The sequence below is a fragment of the Staurois parvus genome, unplaced genomic scaffold, assembly GCF_062004578.1.
Source record: "Staurois parvus isolate SC_StPar_1 unplaced genomic scaffold, SC_StPar_1.0 ptg000303l, whole genome shotgun sequence".
Classification (NCBI taxonomy): Eukaryota; Metazoa; Chordata; class Amphibia; order Anura; family Ranidae; genus Staurois; species Staurois parvus.
Genome location: NW_028318099.1, coordinates 10200040 through 10221898, shown reverse-complemented (window position 1 = coordinate 10221898; position 21859 = coordinate 10200040). Strand labels below are relative to the sequence as shown.

Sequence of the window (21859 nt, the reverse complement as noted above, 5' to 3'; positions counted from 1 at the left end):
TCTGCTCATTGTAATTGGGATAATGAGGGAATAACACACACCTTGCCATGGAATAGCTGAGAAGCCAATTGTCCCATTACTTTTGGTCCCTTAAAAAGTGGGAGGCACATATGCAAACTGTTGTAATTCCTACACCGTTCACCTGATTTGGATGTAAATACCTTCAAATTAAAGCTGACAGTCTTCAGTTAAAGCACATCTTGTTTGTTTCATTTCAAATCCATTGTGGTGGTGTATAGAGCCAAAAATGTTAGAATTGTGTCGATGTCCCAATATTTATGGACCTGACTGTATAACAGCTTCAACTCCTCTGGGAAGGCTGTCCACAAGGTTTAGGAGTGTGTCTATGGGAATGTTTGACCATTCTTCCAGAAGTACATTTGTGAAGTCAGGCACTGATGTCGAATGAGAAGGCCTGGCTCGCAGTCTCCACTCTAATTCATCCCAAAGGTGTTCTATCGGGTTGAGGTCAGGACTCTGTGCAGGCCAGTCAAGTCCCTCCACCCCAAACTCGCTCATCCATGTCTTTATGGACCTTGCTTTGTGCACTGGTGCGCAGTCATGTTGGAACAGGAAGGGACCATCCACAAACTTCTCCCACAAAGTTGGGAGCATGAAATTGTCCAAAATGTCTTGGTATGCTGATGACTTAAGAGTTGCTTTCACTGGAACTAGGGGGCCAAGCCCAACCCCTGAAAAACAGCCCCACACCATAATCCCCCTTCAACAAACTTTACACTTGGAACAATGCAGTCAGGCAAGTACCATTCTCCTGGCAACCGCCAAACCCAGACATGTCCATCAGATTGCCAGACAGAGAAGTGTGATTTGTCACTCCAGAGAACACGTCTTCACTGCTCTAGAGTCCAGTGGCAGTGTGCTTTACACCACTGCATCAGACGCTCTGCATTGCACTTGGTAATGTAAAGCTTGGATGCAGCTGTTCTGCCATGGAAACCCATTCCATGAAGCTCTCTACACACTGTTGTTGTGCTAATCCAAAGTTTGGGGGTCTTTAGCTATTGACTCTGCAGAGTTAGTGACTTCTCTGCACTGTGTGCTTCAGCATATGCTGATCCCGCTCTGTTATTTTATGTGACCTACCACTTCGTGGCTGAGTTGCTGTTGTTCTCAGTTGCTTCCATTTTAATAATACCACTAACAGTTGACCGTGGAATATTTAGTAGCACGGTTGAACTTATTGCACAGGTGACAACCTATCACGGTACCACACTTGGGTTCACTGAGCTCCTAAGAGTGACCCATTCTTTCACAAATGTTTGTAGAAGCAGTCTGCATGCCTAAGTGCTTGATTTTATACACCTGTGGCCATGGAGGTGATTGGAACAATTGAATCCAATGATTTGGAGGGCTGTCCCAATACTTTTGGCAATATAGTGTATATACAGTGAAGGAAATAAGTTGTGGATGGGTGTTCCAGCATGACAATGACCCAAAACACACAGCAAAGGCAACAAAGGAGCGGCTCAAGAAGAAGCACATTAAGGTCCTGGAGTGGCCTAATCCGACTGAAATCTGTGGAGGGAGCTGAAAGTTCGAGTTTCCAAACATCAGCCACCAAATCTTAATGACTTGGAGAGGATCTGCCAAGAGGAGTGAGCCAAAATCCTGTGATTGCCAACAAGGCATTTGCCACCAAGTACTAAGTCATGTTTTGTGAAGGGGATCAAATACTTATTTCCCTCATAATTTGTTAGACATGCATTTCTTTTGAATTTTTTGTTGCTATTCTGTCTCTCAGTGTTACAATACACCTACCATTCGATTTTTAGACTGATCATTTCTTTATGAGTGGGTAAACATTCAAAATCAGCAGGGGATCAAATACTTATTTCTTTCACAATATATATGTATATATATATATATATTCCTGCCGTGGATCCAACAATTCCCTGTGTTATCCCAAGTAGCCTTATCTTCCTGCCCTATGTGAACTACAGGACACCTCTCCATTAAGGAGGAGAAGTGGAGGTGTTCTGTAGTCCTGACCTAGGGTGACAATGTTGCTCCTACATAAACACAGTACAATGAGTGAACATTTTTATTCTAAGACAGGAAGTATGTTAGGTTGTGGTAAAGAACAGTAACACATGATACAGGTATTGGAGCGCTACAATCCCTTTCACTTTGAATGAAGCCCAATGAACCTGTGCTGCAGCAGACTGTTATGCACAGTAACTGCACACTCATGCTGTGCACTTCGTTACCAAAGTTGCAGCAGTGATTTTAGATCCATCGTGGTGCATTTGCCAGCCTGTTCACACAAGTGAGCCTCCTTAATGCAACATAGAGTTACTCATGACGTAAACTGTGTTAAACACACCGCAACGGATCTCCCTGGTGTGAATGGGCCTGAACTGGTAGGATCAGGGGGTGCAAAGAAAAAAAGAAAAAAAGAAAACGAACGTGATCACCTTACCTGTCAATCAGGGGCGGACTGACAACTCGTGGGGCCCCCAGGCAATAGGGGATCATGGGGCCCCTGTGTCCTCACCCACACTCAAACCACAGCAAAAAAGCCTATGAAAGGTATCAGGGGCATCTCATGGGGCCCCCTACTGACCCCAGGCCCTGGGGCAGTGCCCGAGTTCCCAAATGGTCAGTTCGCCCCTGCTGTCAATAAATCAGCAATGTCAGATTTTTCCCTCTCGACCAGACTGCAGGGCTGATCAATGTATTCTGACGGTACTGAAGTCTCCCCACTGATAAGTGGGAAGGATTCCCCATCCACTTTGAATCCCAAAACCTATCTGGTCAGTTTTTTTTTTTTGTTCAGCCTGGGTTCATACTGATGTGGTGCGGAATTCACAGTGCAAATTCCGCACCACATCACAATCGCACCCCGTTCATGGGAACCTCTGCGATTTTGAAAATTCCGCACCACATCACAATTGCACCCCAAAATCGGTCTGCAAAACGCGGTGTGATGTGCAGAATTGGATCGCATGGATGTGAATACCTATGTGATCCAATTCTAGTGCGAACCAAAAAGGGGTCCTGCACCTTTGGTGCAAATGCGATGCGATTTAAACCATACAAAATGTATGGCTCAAATCGCACTGTACAGAATTTGCATGTGGTTTGCACAGTAATGCGGTGCGGTTCCTGTGCAAATCACATGCGGTATGCCGCACCACACAAGTGTGAACCCAGGCTCAAAGTCAAGATGAAAGATTGATAGCATTGTAGCTAACCAGTCAGGAGGCTTCATTCAAGTGGTTATAAAGGATTTTTTCCCCTTAAAATAACAAACATGGTATAGAATCGGATGGAGTGGCCCTGATCCTCCTCTTCTAGGGTTCCCTGCTGGCACTTTTCAATGTGCGCCATCATAGCAAGATGCTTGCTATAGGGTCAGACATGTACTCATGCTGCTGAGCTGGGCTATGTGTGTCCATAGACTTACACAGCGTAGCTTAGCTCCACCTTCCGATCCCTCCTCACTGAACTTAATTGACAGAAGCAGGAGACAACAATTGCACCTGCCCTGGTGAGGGGGTGATACTGCTACATGCATTTGACCTTAATGCAAGGGATCCATTAAAGTAACAGACGCTTTGGCTTTAGAACCAATTTTTTTAAGGCTTGTTATTTAGGTACTTGTCTGTTAATTCACCGGATTTATTTATTTATATATATATATTTGTGATCTATTTAAATAAAACGTATAAAATATATATATATATATCTATTTACATAGATATATATATATATATATATAAATAAATCCGGTGAATTCACAGACAAGTACCGTTCTTTATTTTCATCTGCTGATCCTGCCATTGGCAGACTTCCTGTCCTAGGGTGACAACCTGTACAGCCTAGTATGGGGAGTGGGTTAGGACTGCATAGCACCTCCATAACAGGGGGAGGTGTTTTGTAGTCCAGGAGGATAGCAGAGAACAATGCTGGTAACAGTTCAGAGATGGGGAGCTCAGGAAGATATCGGAGTTCTGGCTGGAAGGACTGATCTATTCTTGCAGATGTTATAAATACTTTTCATGGTGTATTTAACAGACCAAAAGGGAGAGGTTTATTGTTAGAGTTGACCAATCTGTAGGACTAGAAGTCCCAGCCTGTCCTGTCCCCCTGGTGTCTGTTGATGATCGCTCTTTCCACACTCCAGCATCTGCGCAGTGACAGGCAGCGAAGGAGGGGTTAACGCAATCTGCCCTTTGTTTGGCTAGCCTGGTACCGCCCAGAGGAGTGCCCGGTGACGTCACCCGTCCCTGTGCCTGCTGCCTAGCAGACAGCCTGACAGCGAGCTTTAAAGGAGCTGATCATCTGTTGTGCAGACAGCCGGACACCATAGAGGGCAGCCATGAAATTTCAGTACAAAGAGGATCACCCCTACGAATACAGGAAGAAGGAGGGCGAGAAGATCAGGAAAAAATACCCAGACAGGGTGCCAGTGAGTATGAGCCCCCTATATTCCCCCATCCCCCACTGTGTGCATTCTACCTGCAGGATTAACCCCTTCCTGGAACCAGCAAGACAGGGAAAACCACAGTGCAGAGCTCACTGTCCATCCAGCAAGGAAATGGGATTACTCCTGGCACGCTATGGGGGGCTATGCTTGGTTTGGCCCTATTTATTATTATGTCTTAAATTAGTATAGGTTACAAAAGCCATAAACCAGAATAGTGTGGGTCCCTTGTAATAATATGATTGATTATACTGGATTTATATAGCGCCAACAGTTTGCGCATCGCTTTACAATATAAAGGGAGACAATACAAGAGGGTTAGGAGGCCCTGATCCTGGGAGCTTACAGTCTTATTATTGGTCCCCCATGTATAAACCATGATGATCTGATACATGGGATGTATGTGCTGGAACAAAGGCTGTGGTGGTGTACAGGGTAATACAGGTGAGAGGAGAGGAAGGGTTGCTTTCATTTTTATTTTCAGGTATGACAATGACCAGGATTTGTCACTGGTGGTTACAGGTAAAATGATTAAAGGGATGATGGCATTATTATTATTATACAGGATTTATATTGTGCCAACAGTTTGCGCAGCGCTTTAGACAAAAAAAAAAAACGCAGACAGTACCATTACAATACAATTCAATATAAGCAAAATGGGAGGGCCCTGCTCCCTAGAGCTTACAATCTAAGAAGGATCTGTCGTTGATGAGGACAATGGGGAGTTTGTAGGCCGTGGAGGGAGGGCTGACATAATGAAAGGATATATAGATCTCAGGCATCCCATTTATTGGCTCATTTTCATGTAGCGGTTGCGATCTGTCCATTGTTTCCTCGTTTAATAAAGGAGGCCTATTTCCCCCAACCCAGAGGTGCGCAGGAATAAGGAATCCATTCTGGTCATCACAATTACTGATCGAGAATAAAACTGATTGATGTCTAGATAGGTATATATTGTTGTGGCAAGCCGATGTCTTCTTCCAGCTGTATGTGGACCTTGGGGAAGGATGGCGCTCCTCCTTTCTCAGCACTGCAATGAGAAGGGAGGGCTTCTCTGATGCTTCATTTAACCCCTTCAATATTACATGGACTGCTGCTGCTTCCTCTCTGTTCCTGAACTCCATGTGAAAGGTAGAAAAGCAGGGTGGGGGAGAATGTCAACCAATCAGATTCTAGCTGCCTTTATTCCAGGCAGGTTAAAAGATGAATGGAAGCACCCGATTGGTAGCTGCAGACAGCTCCTGCTTAGTGTTTATAAATAAGTAACAATATTTTATGATTTAGACAAATATTTATACATTGTATCTGTAGAGGAAAATATATTTATTTAAAATAAAAAATATACTAAATAACAACGCTGATTGCAATCTGGGCAAGCTCAAGGCCTCGTTATCCATACAAGTCATTCTGACATAAATAGAAGGATGAAAGAACATTGTGTCCTGAGATAAACCAAATCTGGGACACCTGTGTGGATAAGGGAGATGGTGATATTGTTATAATGGGGACATTACAATGGGATATTACAGTGCTGTCATAAGGGAGGCTGTCATATTCCAACCACCATTATAAAGGAGGTAATGATATTAGGGCAATGTCATAGGAGGGTAGGGATATTATCGTACTGTCAGAAGAGATAGATGCACCACTGTTATAAGGGAGACCAAGATATTAAATCATCGTCATAAAGGGGACTTTGACACTACACCACCTTCATAAAGGTGACCCTAATATTATGGCCCTGCCATCAGGGGGCAGTAATAGTACAACAATTTGCAGTACTGTCATAAGGGGGGCATCATTGTACTGTCTTCAGGGGGACAGTGATATTAGGAAATTCTACAGTACTGTCATAAAGGAGGCAGTAATATTAAAACACTTTTATAAAAGAGACCGTGATGTTATGACACTGCTATTAGAAAGACCGTGATATTGAGGCCCTGTCTTAGGGCCAGTTCACACTACATGCATTTCTGTTACTTTTTTTCTGCATCCAAAACGCACAGAAAGTAGGTTATATGGTTGTCAATGTTATAGTTCACATCAGTGCTTGCAGTTCCAGTGTGTTCAAGTTGCAGAAAAAAGAAAAGTAGAACATGCTGCATTTATTTCTGCACAGAACTGTACTGGAACGTGGTAAAACGCACTGGAATGCACATGTCCCTATTTAAATTGAAGAAAAAGAGAGGGGAGAAAAAAATAATGCATCAAAAACACACTGAAATGCCTCAAAAACGCGCATCTGGAAACGCATCTGGACTGCATTTCTATCGTGTGAACCGGCCCTTAAGTGTGGCAGTTATATTACAGCACTCTGATAAGGGAGACATTAATATTATGGCATTGTCATTTTGGCTGAAGTGTAAGCATACTTTATATAAAGTGGCATAAGCCCTGATTCACACGAATGCAACTTGTCATGCAATTTGCGTTCAAATCGCATCCAGTGATCATCAATGGAACCATTCTAATGGGTGCGATGCCAACTTAGCCCTGGTTCACATATATGCGGCCGTGCGGGCTGCATTTTACATGGGCACGAGAGCCCAAGCATTTGAATGGACTCCCATGCCCCGTGACACGCAGAGAAGAAATCCATGCACTTCTTCTGAAAATGCAGCCTGCATGGGAACCTTGGTTTCCAGTACGGTTGCGTTGTTCAGTGCGGGCGGCGTGCCATTTGAACTTATTGCACCCGCCCGCAGGTCTGCATTCCTCTGTGCGGATGGTGCGGCTTGCATGGATTTTTGTGCGGATCTGCAGCTGCGCCACCCCACAGATGTAAACCTAGCCTAAGGGTGAGATTTACTAAAACTGGTGCACACAGAATCTGGTATAGCTGTGCATAGTAACCAATCAGCTTCTAACATCAGCTTGTTCAATTAAGCAATAAAACCTGGAAACTGATTGGTTACTGTACACAGCTGCATCAGATTCTGTGTGCACCAGTTTTGGTAAATCTTCCCTAGTCGGTATCGCACGGATTTGAAAAGTAGTTCCTGCACTACTTTTGCCGATTTCGGGTTCGACTTCCATAGACCTCTGTGCATGAAGTCACACAGATGTCTGCAAATTGCTCCCAAAGTCACATTGACTTGCGACTTTGAAATCATGTGACTTCAAGCTTAATTATTTCTAATTTGCATGCAGTTTGAATGGGGGCTTAAAACTGATCTCCAGGACTTGAAAGAAAAATATTCCCTCTTGCAGTCTGTGGGGTATGTAGGGAATAGTAGGTATGGTACATGTCCTGGGAACCATTTGAAGTAAGGTAACCCTCATTGCATCCCCCATCAATAACCAGTGTGTACAGCTCAAGTATGCAGGTGCCTGTGGTCTCAGCATCCCCCTTCTTTGTCTCCTGCAGAAGGCCCCTTCCTCCACTCCTCTTTGGTTGTTAGATCCATCTGTGTCCTAGCAACCATTGACATTCAATCCCCAGAATTCACAGGAGGACGGAACTTCCATCCATACCTATTGAAGCTGTAGGCTGTGCATGGCTGTGCTGCCTGTAAATACATTGATTAGTTGTTTCGATCAGTCAGCAGGCTGGTTGAAGAACTGATGGAAACTGATGTGCAGATTTCACTTGCAGAGACATGAGTTTACATCGGTTTTCATGCAGTTCTCAATTAGTTTTATACACGTTGCAGATTCCTGTACAGAAAAAATCTGCACATGATACTAGTGTTGTGGCATGAACACATGTCAGAACTCAGATCTCTGCACATGGCCTGAACGAGGTCTTAGTGGACAGTTCACCAGGTAAAAATACAAGGAAAAAAAAATATCATAAAAATGGAATCTAATTCAACTGGCAAATCTAAGAATTGGTAAGCTGAAATATATTAAACTTTGTTTTTTTGAGTTTTAAACTGCTTTAATTTGCCAAAAATCTTGTATGAAAAACCATCGTGTGGCATGGGCCATGTCCATTCGATTATCAAATAGGCCAGTGGGAAATCTGGTCATACTTTCCACCACATATATAGGTTTAAAATGATCAGTTCCATTAATACCTGGCATGGATGCCAAAGTTTGTGTGCATTCATGGAAAAATATTTGAAACATATGGCTGCTCTTAATTTCTTAGTATTAATTGTCTTGTCTGGCATCTTGATTAATTCTTCATATGCCAAAGTGATGCTCATGTTGAGCCTGTGGTAGAATTAATGGAATAGTTGTGTGGTCTACAGTGGTGCTCCTGTTCCTCTACAACTGTCAGGTCTCCAAGAATTTAACCATCAGCTGAGGAGAAGAATCAACACAACTGATCTTCAAATTAGATACGTTCAGATTTAAAGTGGTTGTAAAGGCTGAAGGTTTTTTACCTTCATGCATTCGATGCATGAAGGTAAAAAACCTGTGTGCAGCAGCACCCCCAGTCCCCTCAATACTTACCGGAGCCCCATCGAGATCCGGCGATGTTCACAACAGCCTTTGCTGTCTCTGGTCTCTGCCTCCTCATTGGCTGAGACAGCAAGAGGGAGCCATTGGCTCCCACTGCTGTCAATCACAGCCAGTCAGCCAATGAGGAGACAGGGAGCAACCATGGCTCCATGTGTGAATGGACACACGGAGCAGCGGGGGCCCCATAGCAAGCTGCTTGCTGTGGGGGCACCCAACAGACAGGAGCAGCCAGGAGAGCCTGCGAGGCCCGAGAAGGGGAGGATCCGGCCTGCTGCTCTGTGCAAAACCACTGCACATAGCAGGTAAGTATAGACATGGTTGTTAATTTACCAAAATAAAAAAATGAACCTTTTAGAATCGCTTTAAATCCAATGCAAAAGTTTCAAGTCAAGTAATTTTTTAACCTCACTCCGTGTGCTTAATTTCAGGTAATTGTTGAAAAGGCTCCTAAAGCTCGTGTCCCTGACTTGGACAAGAGGAAATATCTTGTACCATCAGACCTCACTGGTATGTTCCCCCACCCCTCTCATACGTTTCATGTATTGCCACGTCTGACTTCATTGACATGGTATCTTCAGCACTTAGAAATGCCTAGTATTAGTAGTCTAGGAGTAATGGATTACAAGAGGTGTTGCAATTTGTTTATATAGCTGTGTAGTGGGAGACCTTCAGTGCTAATCATCAGATATTCTAGGACTTTCTCTCCTTGTTTGTTTAACATGATGTCCATGTTGATCAGCTATGTTTTTTTTTTCCTCCACAACCTTCAGTTGGACAGTTTTACTTCCTAATCAGGAAGCGGATACACCTTCGACCAGAAGACGCACTGTTCTTCTTTGTCAACAACACCATTCCCCCAACCAGTGCCACCATGGGACAGCTGTACGAGGTAAGGGGGTATTGGGTTAAAGTTGCATGAAATGTCTGTGAATTTATAAAGTTTGACCGATTCGGAATTTACTAGTCAACAGCACAAGAGATAGGCAGATGATCAAGACCAATAGCAACTGTCAACATGCAGTAAATCACCATGGAGTGTTTGGGAGTCCATGGAGTGGCTGTACATGATCGGGTCATAGGTCTGCTTTATAAAGTCAGTGCATTTTAAGGTAGCTATGATGCAAAGGACTGATTGAAATAAGTAAAATTCTATGATTAGAGCTGGCTGTAGACTTTCAAGGAAAGTTGAGCATACAGGTATGATTCATCTACTCCTAGTCTAATCTACTGTATAATAAGATAAGCATATCTATGGAGTATGTCTGTTTGGTAACAAGCAGCAACTGGACATGGTGTGATATCTATCCATAAGAGATATTTGGTGGCTCTTAACATTGCATGAGGCTGTTAGAAAAGCTGCTGACAAGTACAAAGAGCAGGCACCTAGAGGTGTTGGCTCATTATGTATCAGCTTTTATTGCTCCACTCCACCTCCAATGCCAGGCTGTTCTGATCAGGTGAAGTTATGTCACTGCTTGGTAGTGTTGGAGTTTCCTCCCTTACATACATTTCTATATGTCCATTACCATGATGGGCTGCCTCACTATGGCATGGGATGGCTATTATGCATACAAAACAAGTTCAGTGCTGGTAAGTAAGCTGGTAAAATACTTCTAAATCTACATTAAATCTATTCTATCGGGGTTTCTCAACTAGGGTTCCTCCAGAGGTTTCTAGGGGTTCCTTAAGCAACTTCTTCCTCTCAGATAAGTTCCCACTTACACCATTAATCTTTTAAGCAATCTAAAAGGGGGTAATTCTTCCCAATGACCACAAGTGTAAGGAGCGTTCTTCCCACTGACCATCTCACACATTTTAGCAAGGGTTCCTTGACACTGGAGGGCTGCTCTGTGTTTGAAAAGATTTAGAAAAGCTGAATTATATGCAACCTGCTGGTGGAAAATGTAATAGAGAGACAGTGGTGGCATAGACTGCAGAGAGACCCCATGCAGAAGATGTTTGCTTTCTTCTACCAGGCCAAGCATGAGTGCCTTCTTGCCAAATTACCCCCTTCATATGTGGGGCCTACCTAGCATAGTTTTGAATCTTGCTTCTGTTTGCCATCATGTCCTGTTCCTAACCTCTGCATGTGCCAGATGTCTTTTCTAGCTCACCAGTCCAACTTTGGCAATCCATGAAACTGTATGTGAGCTGCCAAACACTTAGGCTATTTTCACACTGATCTGCAGCAAAAATGCATATGCATTTTTGCTGCGTTTGTAATATGACACGTGTCTCAAAAACCACACTAAAACACATTGTGTCCGTTTTTATAAGTTTTTTTTGTTGCATTTTCCATTTATTTCAATGGGGAGGTGTGTTTTTTTTTTTTTTTTTGTTTTTACCGCACCAAAATTGCAGCAAGCAAAATTTTTAAAAAGGCACCTGACCCGCAGTGGATCAGTGTGAAGAGTTCCATAGGAATACATGGTCACATGTTTTTCTTCTGCCTTTTTTTTTTTTTTTCTTTTTTTTTTTTTTACGCAAAAGTGGAAGAAAAACAGATCAGCATTAAAGCAGCCTTAGGATAACCTACAGATCGTAAAGGGACAAGTTACATGTTCCACCCGTTTTTTAGGGTCTAACATGTTCTTGTTCCTGCAGCTCTCCGCCAGGGACAGTAGGCTTCAGCAAAAGGGCAGCCTTCAGCAAAAAGAAACAGAAAACATACTGGAGGCAATTTACAGCACGCATTAATTTTGTTAGCATAGTTGTTAATGTGGAATGTATGTTCCTTGCTAAAGAGCATTTATTTTTTTATCAAGTTGTTCTGGCTAAAGTTCCACTTTAATACAGAGACTGCATTAGGGGAAAAAAACCCTTTTTTGTCTTTATAACCACTTTAAACGTTAGTTTGCAGTATAGAGGTATATGTATAGAGCTATATGTGGTCCTGCCAATCTGTGGTATCACTATGGGGGCAGCCCAAACTATTGGACAAGGGGAGGATGTACCTAGGAGGTTCCATAAAACATAAAGCCTGAGGGGCTTAGTAAGCTTGAGCTGAGCAGTCAGTTACATCCTACATCTATTGTTCCCAGAGCTGACAACATTTTGGATAAATGTCAGAAGTAACAGCCAGTCTGGACCTAATCTGAAGCTAGTGACCTAACAAGACAGGGAAACGTCTCCTGAATTCTGTACTTGCTAACAGTATGATCATTTTAATTTTCTCACTCACGTTATGGTCACAGAAGCTCTGTTCTCTACTATACTATTAGTATGCATGTGTAGACTTCATGACACTAAGGCCTCATGCATGGTGGAGCTTTTTGTAAATTCTTTTCTCATGGCAAGAGAAAAGCAGCTTCAAAAACTTACGTAGGCTGCATTTTTGAAAACCCGTTTAGCTGCGACAAGCGCTTGCACATTTTATTAATTTAATTGGCCAGAACATAAATTTATTCTGCCCATTGAAATGAATAAATCCTAAAGTGCTAAACGTGCCTATCGCTTAAGCTCGTTCACACATATTTTGTTCAGTTTTTGGCATTTTTCCAGCCAAAACACTCTTCTCTTGAACACACATGTTTTTTGTTATGTTTTTAAATGTCTGAATGCTTTAAAATGTAAGTTGTGTCCTTCTTCCCCCTTTTCTATTTAAAAGAAAAAAAAAAGAAGATGTTAGGTAGGCCAGAAATGTGTAGCCATGGTCAGTGTGCCTTAAAATTGTATCAATAGCTATAACTTTTGGGTTTAGGTTTTTCCTATGATATTCAAAACCAAAGAAAAGTTTTAGCTATAATGGGAGGTGAACTGAATATATATATATTTTTTTAATAGGTCCTTAATTAGTAACTTGAAATACTATTACGTGGTCATGGAACACTGTATACATATGATATTTTTATAATTTTTTTGAGACATATAGAGCTTTCTTTTGGTGGTATTTTAATCACCACTGGGTTTTTTATTTTTGGCTAAACAAATGAAAAAATACAAAAAATTAAAAAAAAAATGTTTTTTTTTAGTTACTGTTCTAAAATTTAACAAACGGGTAAATGTTCTCCTTCAGTGATGTACGCAGATGAGGCTGCACTGATATGCAGCACTGATGGGTACTGATGAGGCAGCACTGATAGGCACTAATGAGGCTGCACAGATATGCGGCACTGATGGGCACCAATAGGTGGGACGGACTGGCGGCACCTTAAAGCCCAATTCCAGAAATTAAACACAAGCCAAAGTTCACTGCAAGGGTTAACTGGTCATTCATTCATTCTAGGGATGCAAGAATAAGGAGTAATACATAGTTACTTCCTCGCTCCAGCAATGCAACTGATCCTTTGAAGCCTCATCGCTAATGTGGCCATGGTATTGCTCCTACATTCCCTACATACAATGCAGGGTTAATATGAGGAGATTGCTGGAACCAGCCAGAGCAAGGGTAAAGCAAGTAATATAGCCTGTTCATTTGGCTCCCAGACCTAATAAGAATTGAAGGATAAGGTCACTTTAAAAAAAAAAAATAAAATAAAACACATTTTTTTGCAGGTAAAAAAATGGTGTTTTTTTGGGTGGGGGGGGGGGGCGTCTGGAAAGCATTGCACCCACAACCTGCAGATTGATGGTACTATGCGGGATTTCTACATCGTTCAAGCAGGCAGTTTCACACTGGCAGGAAGAATCCATGAACTACTAGAGCGCTCAACAGCGCCATGGTAGTTCATTAAGAAAAGTTGATTGTTACTTGTAGTTTCCCATTCAGAGAATATGGGCAGAGCAAATTGTGACAACGAGCTGGTGGGGATGATCCCCTCTAGCTGTCACAATGAGGTATGGAGGAGGAAATCTGGGGACAATACTGCAGTATGATGTTATGAAAGGTGAAATTATACTTTAAACCTTTTGTGGTGCATGGAGGTCCCACTGCAAGTGTAGATATTGTTTAATTCCTGGAGTTGGACTTTATCCGGAACAGCATCTGTTGTTTATTTTCTTTAGGGGTCTATGAAAAAAAGTCATTAAAAGTGTGTGTGTTTCTGGTATAGTTGGTAATGGACCAAGCAGACTTATTCAGTATTTGTGTAAGCATTTAGTAAAGCTAATATGTAAAGTCTTTTAGTCACTACTCTGAATTACTGCACTTTGTGTATTAGTGTTTTGCTCCTTGAGCTGTTTTAACAAGTAACATGTGCTTAATAGGAAATATTTTTACTATGGATTCCAATACATATGTTTGTGTCTTTCAGGATAACCATGAAGAAGATTGCTTCCTGTATGTGGCTTATAGTGACGAGAGCGTGTATGGCAAGTGAGAGCAAGTGCGGATTCTTCCAACCCAACACCATCACCACCCTCACCTACCATATCACCAAACACTTAACTTCTAGAACTGCACAGCTCATGGAACCCAGCTGCTGGGCTGAATGTGTTGGGCAGCTTGAAAGTCTACATGGAGGGGGTCATGGTGGGAAAATCACTACGTTTTAGAACCTGGCAGGACTAGGATGAAAAAAACTTGACTCGCTAAGGATCGAAGGTGTTAAACGACCCATATTGAATTGTTAAGAAGAAGCATCTCAGGGGAAAAGGGTGAAAACACGAGGGCCAAAGGGTTCCATGGTGCTGCGCTTGCCATAATGAGAATTAAGTAGCCTAGTTCCATTCTCACATGTCAGTGTATGCACATAAGAATTTCTTTAGTGGTCACTAAGCAACGTTTCCCATTAGCCCGTGGCACTAATTGATATCCCACCACTGTTACCTGTCTGTGACGCTCAACAAACTTTCTCCATACAATGTAATACAGGGAGTTGAGAACCTTTTAACTGACAGTGAATGTTCAGCTGTTCCCATACTTGTTCTTTTAACAGTTAGAAAGAAAGCTATAACATACAGCTTGATGTTTTGGCAGTTCAAGGCTTTCATTTAGTAAGAACATTTCTCATTTGAAATTGCAGTGGCCCGTAGCTGCCAATCAATGTTCACCTTGTTCTGAACTTGGATTGAAAGATGCCAGTTACTGCGCTTTGCACATACTTGCTGCTTGTACTACTTAATAAGTAGGTCTAATGCTGGCTATACATAAAGCAAATTCAGCCAATGCCAACCGGCTATATTGCACAAATAAAGAAACCTATCAAAGCAAACTATGACCAACCGTTTTGATCATTGGCATTAGGTTGCATTAAAGTGTATCTCAAGACAAAGTAAAAAAAAATACATATTTTAGTACATCTCTACAATATTTGCACATTACCCAATGTTTATAATTTTTTTTTTAACATGCTGCAAGTACAAAAAAACGATTGACGTGCCAGGTATATAGTATGCTTCTACTTTTCTGTTTTACATGACAGCACAGTGTATTTTCAGCTCTAAATTCCTAACCGCATGGTGTCAGCCCTGCCTATCTCATTTGTGATGGATTACAATGCACACAGCCCCCCCAACTCCTCTTTTCCATAATACCTTATCACTCCCCTCCCGTTCCTCATAGCTCCTCCTCTCCATAATCCCTTCTTATCTCCCTCCCCTTCCTTATTGCACAGGACATTATCAGATTTTTCGCAAAATCAGCAGATGTTTTTTTTTACTTTTTACCCGTATTAAAAAGATATAACAAAACACTTTCAGTGATATATTGCAGTTAATTGTTGGGGTTTACATACACTTTAAGGTATTTAGTTCTTTTTGCAATCAAAGCTGGGTACAGTTGCCTGGAAAAATTGCATTGTAAATAGCCAGCATTATAGCGTCATTCACCACTACAGCTCCCACGGTTCTGTTGCTTGCCACCATCATTGATGGTACAGTATGAAGTAGTGAATATTATTTTGTTGGGTATCATATTTAGTTAAACTTTTCAGAACATGCAGTGAAATTTCATGGATGTGTCTAAAATGACATAGAGGCAGCATTCTAAAAACAACACCGTTTTCATCTAGAAGCATTAGGTAGTTTGTAAGATCCACAGATGATTTAGTGATGTACTATTACTATAAAAATAAAAATCTCGATCTTTTATGCTCGGTTAAATCTATTTTTGTTAAGAAATCTATATAGAATGCTATACAGCAAGTGTCCTTTAGATGGCAGCGTTGTAAGATTTAAAGAGAGTAATGAGTCAGCAGAATTTAATGGCCTGTTTTCTACCTTTTATTGTTTCACTCTTTATTTTATTTAATTTTTTTTTTGTGCTAGGATGTGATATGATATTATGTATGCTGTTACTAATGTTAGAAATATTTAGTAGCGTTTAGTATAGGTTGCTGGTGGTAGAAAGGTCTAGACTTTCTCTTCGGGACCTGTTCATTTACAGTATATCCAATAAGAAAAAATCCAGGACTTGCCAAATAAACTAGTGTTAGAATGAGTTGCTTTGATTTGGGGGACTCCTTACTAACTCTTTGATTTATATTTAGAAAAGAAAGTAAAATATTTTTAAAAGCTTTGTGTTGGATAGGTTAAAGCTACAGTTTACAAATAAATGGCAACCTCCCCAACCTATAACTGGCCTTTGCAGCAAGGAGCACATGAATGGGCAACTCGTATCAAAAAACAAACAAAAATTCCCAGCTCACTTACCAGCTAGCCTGCAACAAAACCAAATCAATCCCAGCTACGAGTACATGTTTAAAAACAAGGGGTTTAAATCGCACACATATACAAATGTATAAGCTGCAGTGGCCACATCAAGGCACCCCAGTGAACTGCGTTCCTAACTTTATAATTTTGAGAGTCTCCCAAATTGGAGCACATAAAGCAGTGGATAGATTAAGGGCAGGCCAGCTTGGAAGGAGCCCACCCCTCCTTAAAGGTACAGGGATGCATGGGACACCCAGCAAGGGCACAATGACAGCTGAAGGCATCCAGTGTGTCCCCCTCACCAATTCATTAACTGTACAAATAATTGGCAACCACCCCAACCTATAACTGGCCATTGCAGCAAGGAGCTTATGGAAGGGCGATGCACATCAAAATCAAACAATTATTCCCAGCTCACATACCAGGTAGCCTTCAACAAACCAAATTATTCTTGTCTAACAGTACATGTTTAAAACAAGGAGTTAGTTGCACACATTTGCAAACATATGTGTAAGCCGCAGTGTCCACTTCAAAGCACCCCAGTGTTTTATTTTATTATTTTGAGAGTCTCCCATTGGAGCTCATAAAGCTGTGAATAGATTAGTTAGGGCAGGTCTGCCTAGAGCAGGCATGTCCAAAGTCCGGCCCGCGGGCCAATTGCGGCCCGCGTTCCGGACTGAAACGGCCCCACAGGTGAGCTACCCAAATATATAACGTACGGCCCCCGGTAGTGATTCCCTGAAAGCTACTGAGGACTCCAGCGATCTCTAGCTGCGGCACTTGACATCATCAGCTGGCGCAGGAAAGAGAGCTCAAATCTCGCGACGTCCGAGATCTCGTGAGATTTGGGCTTTCCTTCTCTGTGTGTCGGCTGATGACGTCAATTCCCGCTCGACAGATCCCTGGAGTCCTCAGTGGCGTTCGCAGAATCACTAGTGGAGGGCCGTAAGTTATATATTGGGCAGCTCATCTGTGGGGTCCGGAACGTGGGCCGAGGGATCCCAGGTGGTGCGCAGGGAATTACTACTGGGGCTACCATTTATCAATTTGGGCTATAATGGATTGGTGCTCAGGATCGCTTGACGTCATCAGACAGTGCAAGGAGAAACAAAGCCCAAATCTCGCGACCTCCGAGATCTCGCGAGATTTGGGCTTTCCTTCTCCCTGTGCTGGCAGAGTGATTTAACACCTGTTTAGATTTGTCATCCAAGTCACAAAATGAAAAGTATGCCGTTTTCAATAAACGTTTGTATAAAATAGTTCATTTGCATTTAATTTTAATGGTTCATCAGAATGTCGGGCAAAATGGTCGGCCCTCGCACATGTTCACTTCATCAAATCTGACACTCTTCCAAAAAAGTTTGGACACCCCTGGCCTAGAGGGAGCTCACCCCTCCCTAAAGGTACAAGGACACACGAGACACCCAGCAAGGGTAATGTGGCCACTGCGGCTTACACGTTTGTTTGCAAATGTGTGTGACCAAACCCCTTGTTTTTAATGTAAATTAATAGGGTCAGTTTGGTTTAGTTGCAGGCTGGCTGGTAAGTGAGCTGGGGATTTTGTTTTGTTTTTAAAGCTAAAGTTTAGTTGAAGATCAAAAAAAAAATTCTATATAGGCACCCCAGTGTATTTTATTAATACATTATTAAAATGGACACATCATAGGCACTCATTAAAAGTGACAACTATGCCATCCCTTTTCACCCCTGATCCGTTTTATACAAGCTGTACTATTGCTTAATGCAATACAAATGGCATGGATGAGTGAAAGGCACCCCCCTTCATTTATGGAGTGCTTTTCACTGCAGGAAGTGATAGTACAGCTTTTATGAATAGAGGTGGGGAACGGAAGGGGAAGGCATAGTGTGCACTTTTGATAAGTATATGTGGTGGGTACAGCACTTCGGTTTAGCCCCCGCAGCACCAGAAGATTACAGCTGCAAAGGACTCAAGGGGGGCAAAGGACTCAAGATTATAACCAAGAAAGCAGTCACCAGCACAAGGGACATGTCTCATCCAATGTAAGTACTGTCCCTTGGGCTGATTTTTTTTTTTTTTTTTTCGGAAAAAAAAAAAATATACGAATATAATTAACTTGAGCTTTAACATGTACATTTTATATATTTTATGTTTTATCTCAATAGGGATGCAGAGATCAAATGTATTGTCTAGTTAAATTAAAAATTACATACCACAGGGTGGACTGACAAAGAGCGAGGCAAGTGTATCCTTTCAAAATATGTACAAATATTGCACATGATATTGCATCATGTGGTTGCCATAGTAAAATCTGTGCGCCTTCGGGAAATTTAATTTTTTATTTGCGAATACATTTATTTAAAATGTGCTCCTCAAATAACCACCTCCACAATTTTCTCTTCCTGGTGTTAAATAAATTAGGAAAAAAATGTTTTCAGCTGCAATTGTTAAAACCTTCATTTAGGTTTTCAAAGCTCTTTGTTCTCCAAATCCAAGGTGGAGATTCCCCCCTCTCTACCTATCATCACATTTGTATCTTGCAGACTATGCAGTGTATGTGACAAGAAGATACTTCCAGTGCCATACTTATCTCTGGACTGATCTGGGGGAATATTGGGCTAACTTAGCCCTACTGCAGTATAAATGGCATGGCAATGATTTCCCATTTTGTGTAAACTTGAATCATCCAAATCCGCGATCAGTGACAGAATTAGGTGCTCCACCCAAGGGAAAACCTATATGATGTTCTGATTCTGTAATGCTTCAGTACATTAACATTATGAGCCAAAGCTCACCCATTTTGAATATGGCTGCATAACTGAATGTCAGATATATTGGGGTTGGTTAATAAAGGTAAATAGACAGTTCACTTTACAAGGAATTTTCATGATACTGAATTTTCCCAAAGAATACTAAATCTGCAAGGGAAATTTAAAAAAGGTGTCTTAGCTTACATATGGTTGGATAATGGAAGTCAGCAGAGTTTCCCCTCATTCACTAAGCTAAGGGCAAATCCCATTTCAAAGCAAATAGACTATTGGCCTTTAGTACATCAACCTATTTGGGGTTGATTTACTAAGGGCAAATAGACAGTTTGCTTTCAAGGGAAGCTGTACCCCGCATGAGAATTATCCCCCAAGTAAATGACGTGAAGTTCTGCTGACTTCCAACATCTGCAAGCAAAAATTCTGTGGTTGGTGTGGCTTGTGGATTTTAGTTTTGTCTTGCCTGTGGGTATTCTTTGCAAAGTGAAATTTCACCATATTCACTAAGCTGTGGTGATAATTCCCCTGCAAAGGGAACAGCTTATTTACTTATAGTAAATCACCTCATTGTCTCAGTGTGCTGCACCTGCAGATTCCAGGCCAACCAAATGGTTTTCACCCCAACAGTGCCACCAAAATGGTTGTCTCCAGTGCTCTAGCATTGGACATTTAGTATGGAGAGGCTTTAGAAATCTTTCTGTCTTATAAACATGCTGATATCACTGGCATTAAATACAGTGATTTTAGTCCAAACTTGAGGCAATGTGAAACTTTGCCATTTTTGCCCTCCAGAGCTGGCATATAATAAGATTTATTCTTTATCTCATAGTCCCCATCCAATTCCTGCTTTGTATAAATATCGGCTTACTGCTCATACTATCAAAACCATTTACAATCTAGAGGGGAGAAGCTCACAGAGCGGAAAGGCAACTCAAGTGCCAATCATTGAATCACTCCTGGGTTTATAGGCTTATAGTCTATAATACCTACACTGCCTAGGCTCCAATCACATGGATTGATGATCCATTGCTCTTAAAAAAAAAAAAAAGAAGCAAGTGTTTGGAATTTTACTTCTTGGATGTATGGCAATAGATATATATTTTCTCTATGAAGGACATATGAGCCAGTCCTGGTTATTGTGATGTATTCTGCGTAGCTTTTATTGCTATGTGTGAAGATTTCACTGTGACCAAAGTAATTCCATCTCTTGTCATTTCAAACTGCATTTTTGAGTTTTTGTTTGTTTTTTTTACTTTGTTGTTGTTTAGTTTCGTTTTTGATTTAGTGATGTATCATAATCCTGACTGTAGTCCTATATTTAAATAAAATGGTAAACACATCCACTTTGTATCATATGGCTTTGATTCAGTGCCCAGCGTCTATGTGTAAGATGGTTTCATGAAAGGCAGTTTACATAACCTGTTTCTTTTCATTTTAAAGGAAATCTGACTTAAGAGAATTGTAAAAGTTGGGTGTGGAGCGAAAGTGGGCCAGGAGCGCCATCAAGAAATGTCCCGAAAGTGATCTTATTTATTTGGAAACCTGTATACAGAGGATAGGCAATAAGTGTTGGGAATTCAACACCTTCAGGATTAGATGTTTGGAACTGTAGGTTAGAACATTAGGTTGTGGAATCTGGTAAGATGTCCTAAATGCCTGGATGCAATCCAAAACACAGACACCAATTCCCTTTAAGGCATCCACTTGATTATACAACCTGACCAACAGTTGTAAGCCCTCAGCCCTAAAGATTGGGTTTACCTCCAAAACACTTTGGGTATATTTGTATACAAGTTAGCAGTAAACAAGATTTATAACATTTTGTAAGCATTTGAGACCTTTCTTTTGTGGCCACAGTCACAACCCTTAGATTTTGAAGGGACAAACAGACCTAGGTACTCTCCTTGAATAGAGCAGCCAGGGAGAACTCCTTCCTAACACATCCACACCAATGAGACAAATGTGTAGTATGGGCTACTATTATTGACCCCACCTTCCTAGAATACTAATTGCTTAGCTGTTTTGCCAACAATTTGGTTTTTTAAATGGTTTTGGCTACTTTCTTGGTTGTTGACCCACAAGTCTAGAGATATCTAATTGTGACTTACATTTCAAGCATGCTTGTTTCAGGTCTGTAGTACTGAATCCAGAAAGAGAATCTTCAGACAGAGATGGCAATGGCACCCCACATAGATCATGATGGGTTTACTTTATAGGAACTTACCAGAGTAACTGCTTAATGTTACAACATGTCTTATCTCTTGCCCTCTGCTGTGTAATAGGCACATTTTTATAAAATTGAATACAAACAAAGTTTAATGTGTTACTAAACCCACAACAGTAAAATCAGTCTGTATATGCAGTAAAGCATGCTTGTTATGCTCCCTGTGGAACCTGGTTACTCCCTTGCATTGTGTAGAAAGGCTATTTAATCCTGTCTTTTCTAATCCTCCTTTTACTGTCAATCAAAAAAAAAAATGCAGCTCAGCACTATAAACTCAAATACAGTGCTACTAATATCCAACATGCATAAACAAATAGTGAAAACAAAAATTGTGCTTAGTGACAATAACGTGTTAGATCAAATATATCAACACATACAAATGAATACCCATAGAACTGCATATATCAGTGCAAAAATGAATAGTGTACACAAATATCAAATATAAATACTGAACTGTCCCTTTAACACTCCAATATCTTCACATGTGCTTGTGCGGTATATCT

At 41.3% G+C, this 21859-nt stretch overlaps 1 protein-coding gene across 1 annotated transcript; it reads left to right on the top strand.

Annotated features, from left to right (window-relative positions):
- The first annotated feature begins 4239 nt into the window (after nucleotides 1-4239).
- Nucleotides 4240-20471, top strand: GABARAPL1 (GABA type A receptor associated protein like 1). The gene is made up of 4 exons (XM_089683224.1): nucleotides 4240-4432; nucleotides 9286-9364; nucleotides 9628-9746; nucleotides 14050-20471. The coding sequence occupies exons 1-4, from the start codon at nucleotides 4343-4345 to the stop codon at nucleotides 14113-14115; spliced, it is 354 nt and encodes a 117-aa protein (XP_089539350.1). The 5' UTR covers nucleotides 4240-4342; the 3' UTR covers nucleotides 14116-20471.
- Nucleotides 20472-21859: the final 1388 nt, after the last annotated feature.

Coding starts and splice junctions, on each gene's coding strand:
- GABARAPL1 (XM_089683224.1), top strand. CDS start 4,343: ATGAAATTTCAGTACAAAGAGGATCACCCCTACGAATACAGGAAGAAG. Junction 4,433..9,285: donor AATACCCAGACAGGGTGCCA/GTGAGTATGAGC, acceptor GCTTAATTTCAG/GTAATTGTTGAAAAGGCTCC. Junction 9,747..14,049: donor CCATGGGACAGCTGTACGAG/GTAAGGGGGTAT, acceptor TGTGTCTTTCAG/GATAACCATGAAGAAGATTG.